Here is a 4,752-nt window from a genome sequence, read left to right on the forward strand (position 1 = left end):
TCATGTTATACATTTATTCTGTACCTAAATGATCTGTGTGTATTGTGTGTGTCTGTCTATAATGTGAGCTGTGGTATCTGGACTTAATGTTTTACTTATAAGAGTTCTTTTCCTAGTAAGGATTTTGGCAAAGGGTTTAAACCAAACTGTCCAACTAGAAGCATTCATGGGATAAAGTCTAGTGCAAGTTTAAAAGAACTGAGTTCAAATCAGAAGCCTTTACTGCAGATCGGTATTAGAGCAAAATTTGTCCCCATATATTTTGAAAATGGATGAAAACTAGTTCTGCTCTATCTTACCGGTGATTAAGCAATGTTATGTCATTGACCATTGTAATCCTGATTTCAGTGCCACAATTCTGCACCATGAAAGATCTGCAGAATTTTTGCATTTAACAAGTTCTTACAGTAGTTAGCAGAAAGTCAGGCACGCTATCATTTGCCTCCTGGTCCTAAAGTATGTAGGAGGAAAATGTTCTGAAGAATAAACACTTAACAAAGAATTTTTTAATAGGTTACATCAAAGACCCATGAATGCTTTTTGCCATAGCTCTTCTACTCCTGTGCAGTTTCTCCCATTTCACAGGATTGATACTGCACACTCCTGGGAAAATAGAGCTAAGGATTTAGGTACACAGCAGGTCAAGGCATGCTACGTGAGGAAGTCAAATGGGAAAAAAAAAAAAAATTCAAAAATAATTTTGTCCTTATTTAAATTCAGTAATGGATTGCTGAGAAATGGCTTGATAAAAGCAGGCAATATAAACACTTACAATAGAACCACAGGCAATAAATCTTGCATTGGCAGAGCTGGAATGGGTGGAATCCAGTTCATTCAGCTCCCATGATTCTGCAGGTATTGGAAGGAGTTCTGTGTCGTTATGCAGATAAATGAAATCACATGCTGACTTTAATTTAGAGGGATATCTTCAGTATTAAGCCAAGACGACTAATGTTTTTCATTGAAAAAAAAAAATTAATGACATCTCCTGACAGTACAGAAAACATTGCAGAAAAAATCAGCAAAGACATTTTCTGTAGTATATATACAAATATAAATATATTCGTAACATAAATGTGAATACATCTATTTCCCTGTGTTGTGGAATAATAGGAAGGATGTTCTTGATCAGACAGATTTCCTCTTAAAATGGAATTTTATTCACAACTCATAAAATGTTGTGTAAGGACCTTGCTCATATTCTTCATGTTGGCTATCATCTGACTTTCTAAAGGTAAACATTGAGAACTTTTGGAAAGTTGCTCTGATTCCTAGTAAAAATATTTGCTTTCTTAGAATGAAAGGATTGCTGTACTTGAGAACAGTCGATATCTGCAGTGTTGTATTTTCTGTAGCTCCATGTTGTTCTGCTCAGTTACGCTTCTGTTTTAACTTTGGTGAAACCCATCCCTACAGCCCCAGTAAGGTGATGTATATTTTTGTAATTTACTTATGAAGGAATGGAGTCCATCCAGTGCTGCTCTGACCAAAAAAAGCCCTTATGCATTGCTTTTACACATAACTGGAGCCTTGGGGTTTGTTGGGTTTTTAAGGATAAGAATTGAAGATATGGCCTTTATCTTCCACATTTTGTTTTTCTTGCTTGGTCCTTACCCAGGTGTTGTTTCAATTGAAGTAGTGGCTAAATTCACAGATTACCAGTTCAGAGATAGGTTACTCTAGTTAATGCAGCTCAAGATGTGATTTACGTTCGCATCATATTTACTTTTTGGTGAACAGTATTGTTGTCCTCATCATATCCGACTTATTCTGAGCTCAGTATACTCAAATGAAAGGTGTGAATGCAAGGTAAGATCATAGCATGGTAGCGTTGACTGGAAAAGTGATCCCCGTACCCATAACTCAGTGTAGTGACAGGACAAGGGGTAATGGTTTTAAACTAAACCAGGGCAGCTTTAGACTAGATATAAGGCAGAAATTCTTTACAATGAGGGTGGTGAAACACTGGAACGGGTTGCCCAGGGACATAGTGGAGGCCCCATCCCTGGAAACATTCAAGGCCAGGTTGGACGGGGCTATGAGCAAACTGATCTGGTTAAAGGTGTCTCTGCTCAATGTGGGGGGGTGGGACTAGATGACCTCTAGGGGTCCCTTCCAACCCAAAACATTCTGTGATTCTATGACTGACTCATATTCCTACTTCAACATATCAATTTTGATATTTGGATAACCCAAAGAGCATTCTTGAAGACAGAAAGACAAAATCTGTTTTCACTTGAGAAGATAAATCTAGAGCAGTTCCATCAGGGCACTTCATATTTAATTACACCAGTGCTCCTGAAAGGTGAGTGTAGGCATGGGCTTTAGGTGCACTGTACATTAGAAGCTGTGAGAAGAGCTGTTTGTCTTTTATGCTGTATATTATATGTACAATATTTTTCAGCCAGTTCTTGTAGTGAACTTACATTACAAAATTCATCTTTGCACTGACTTGACTATAAAAACTGTGAATTTATTAGCAAGATTTTTTTTAAGTGAAAAGAAGCTATTTCCTTTACCAAGAACACATTATTCCAGAAGGGAGAAGAGGCTGTGGCTTGCCCACACACAGTATGGCTAGCATGCGTACCACCAATCAAAAGGTGTACAGTGTTCTCACCCGCAAACAGGAAGCCTATTCCATTTATCTGTCCTTACCAAGCCTTGATCGGGTTCTTTCCATTCATATAGAATCTTACCAAAACTATAAAGCAGCTTAGACTGCATGTGAAATGTAGGGTTTAAGCCTTAAGAAGTAGTACTGACCCCCTTTTATTTCATGTGTAAAGGCTGTGGAGGCATGGCCAGAATTTCGTCTGGAGGACATGGAAAGAACATCCTTTTCTGGATTTATGTGTCAACCTTTTTTTGCAAGAGGAATGGCTTAACGATGCTAGAATATTAGTTCATGTTCTAACAAACTGAGCATATTTCTGTGATGTGATTCCATATTCAGTCAACTTCCTCTCGACCGCTATGCCGCAGCCTTTAACTGGTGTGATGGCAATGTTAATACCTTGCTGGCTTGTTGGAGTTTTGTAAGACTTCGCTAGTCTGGGCTGTACACTGTTGCTGGGTTAATTGTCTACAGCTCTTTTCATTAACAGAAAATGTGACCAGTCTGTATCAGGAGTCTCTTACAAACACATTCTCTCTACTGTACTGGGAAAGGAGACCTTCAGTCCAGGTTCTAGCACTCAGAAGACTCCACATTTTGTTTGTAAAATCTCATAGCAAGAAAAAGAAAATTCCGTGTTTGAAAGTGCTGTAACGATCATTGCAACTCCAGACTCCATATGGTATTTCTTGTTCTGAGATTGGTAAACCTCTTTTTTTGTCTTGTTTCTTTTTAGCCACGTGACACAGACAACGTCATGGATCCACCCCGTAACAAGCGCACTAAGCTTGCTTTGCTCTGAGGATGATGACGATGGAATAAGAGAGCTTCCCGGGTCCAAGAGCTGAGGACATCTGTTGACAGAAAGTAGTTTGTCTAGTTTCAGTACATTAGTGAGAAGATGCACACTTTTTAATCTATGTACTTTCTAGTCTGATGTAATAGAACCCGATAATGTTTCTCCCCTTCGAGTCAGAGGGAGTTCTGTCATTTTTTAGGTGGGTTGGTTCGTGGGTGCTACATGCAAGTGCTGCAGAAGTCTCCCTTCAGCCCTGAATGTGTCCCAGTTTGGTGTGCAGGGATCAGTCTCTACCTTAAGGCCTGGTCCAATCTTTTGATGACTTCTCTCTTGGCGTAACTCCACAGACCCAAAGTGAAAGTTTCACCGCTTTGGCCAGCATGGGCATTAAGACTGGGACATTGGTTGTAATTTCACATTGTAAATTCCAGGTAATGGTTGACTGAAAGATGCAAGGTGAGCTTTTTCCCTTTTTTTAATTTTGATTTAATTGCTAGCAAGTGTAATGTAGATGCCTTTTCTTTAACTACTGAAAATTTTGATTTTTATGGAAGAAACTTGCCAATAAGTTTTGCTAATAGAAATTTAACAATTTATTACAAGTATTGGAGCCCTGATAACTTTTAAAACAAATACTTACTAAGATTGGTGGTTGGGCTTTAGAAAAATGAGTCTCTGATAAGTTGTCAAGTAAAAAGAAACAGTTTGGGTAGAGGACACCATACTCTGTCAACATTATGAGGCAAGAATGAAAATTATTCTACTTTTGTACTCTGCTAAACCGATACATACATGCATCAAATACTTCAGTGGAAGCTGTGAAGTTTCAAGTACAATGAAACCTGTGAAACCACCTCCAGGATCAGCAGAAATCAGTCACCTCCTCAAAGTTGGTCTCTAAGTAGAACAAAATCATTTTGTACACATTGGTGATGATTTAAAGAGGATATAGAAAATGACGGGGGTGCTGGTGCGAGCTAATGAACAGGTTTCACTGTACCTCTGCTGTGGATTAACCCGGCAGGCAGCTGAACACCACACAGCCGTTTGCTCACTGCCCCCACCACCCCGGTGGGATGGGGGAGAGAATCAGAAAAAAGGTGAAACCCGTGGGTTGAGACGGTGACTGGGGCAGACAAACGCCATCACTCCGAACATCCCCTCCTTCCCCCTTCCTCCCCCAGCTCTATACACTGAGCATGACACCATACGGTGTGGGATGTCCCTGGGGTCAGTTGGCTCAGCTGTCCTGGCTGTGTCCCCTCCCAGCTCCTTGTGCCCCCCCAGCCGCTCGCTGGAGGGGTGGGGGGAGAGGCAGAAATGCCCTTGGGCCTGT

At 40.3% G+C, this 4,752-nt stretch overlaps 1 protein-coding gene across 1 annotated transcript in view; it reads left to right on the plus strand.

The window, feature by feature from the left end:
- Positions 1–3,465, plus strand: part of STXBP4 (syntaxin binding protein 4) — a 66,893-nt gene extending 63,428 nt beyond the window's left edge. The window contains exon 22 of the mRNA XM_035891636.1: positions 3,354–3,465. Coding sequence (XP_035747529.1) covers positions 3,354–3,465 — 112 coding nt within the window. The remainder of the gene's footprint in view (positions 1–3,353) is intronic.
- Positions 3,466–4,752: the final 1,287 nt, after the last annotated feature.

The sequence above is a fragment of the Egretta garzetta genome, unplaced genomic scaffold (assembly GCF_000687185.1).
Source record: "Egretta garzetta isolate BGI_Z169 unplaced genomic scaffold, ASM68718v1 scaffold213, whole genome shotgun sequence".
Lineage (NCBI taxonomy): Eukaryota > Metazoa > Chordata > Aves > Pelecaniformes > Ardeidae > Egretta > Egretta garzetta.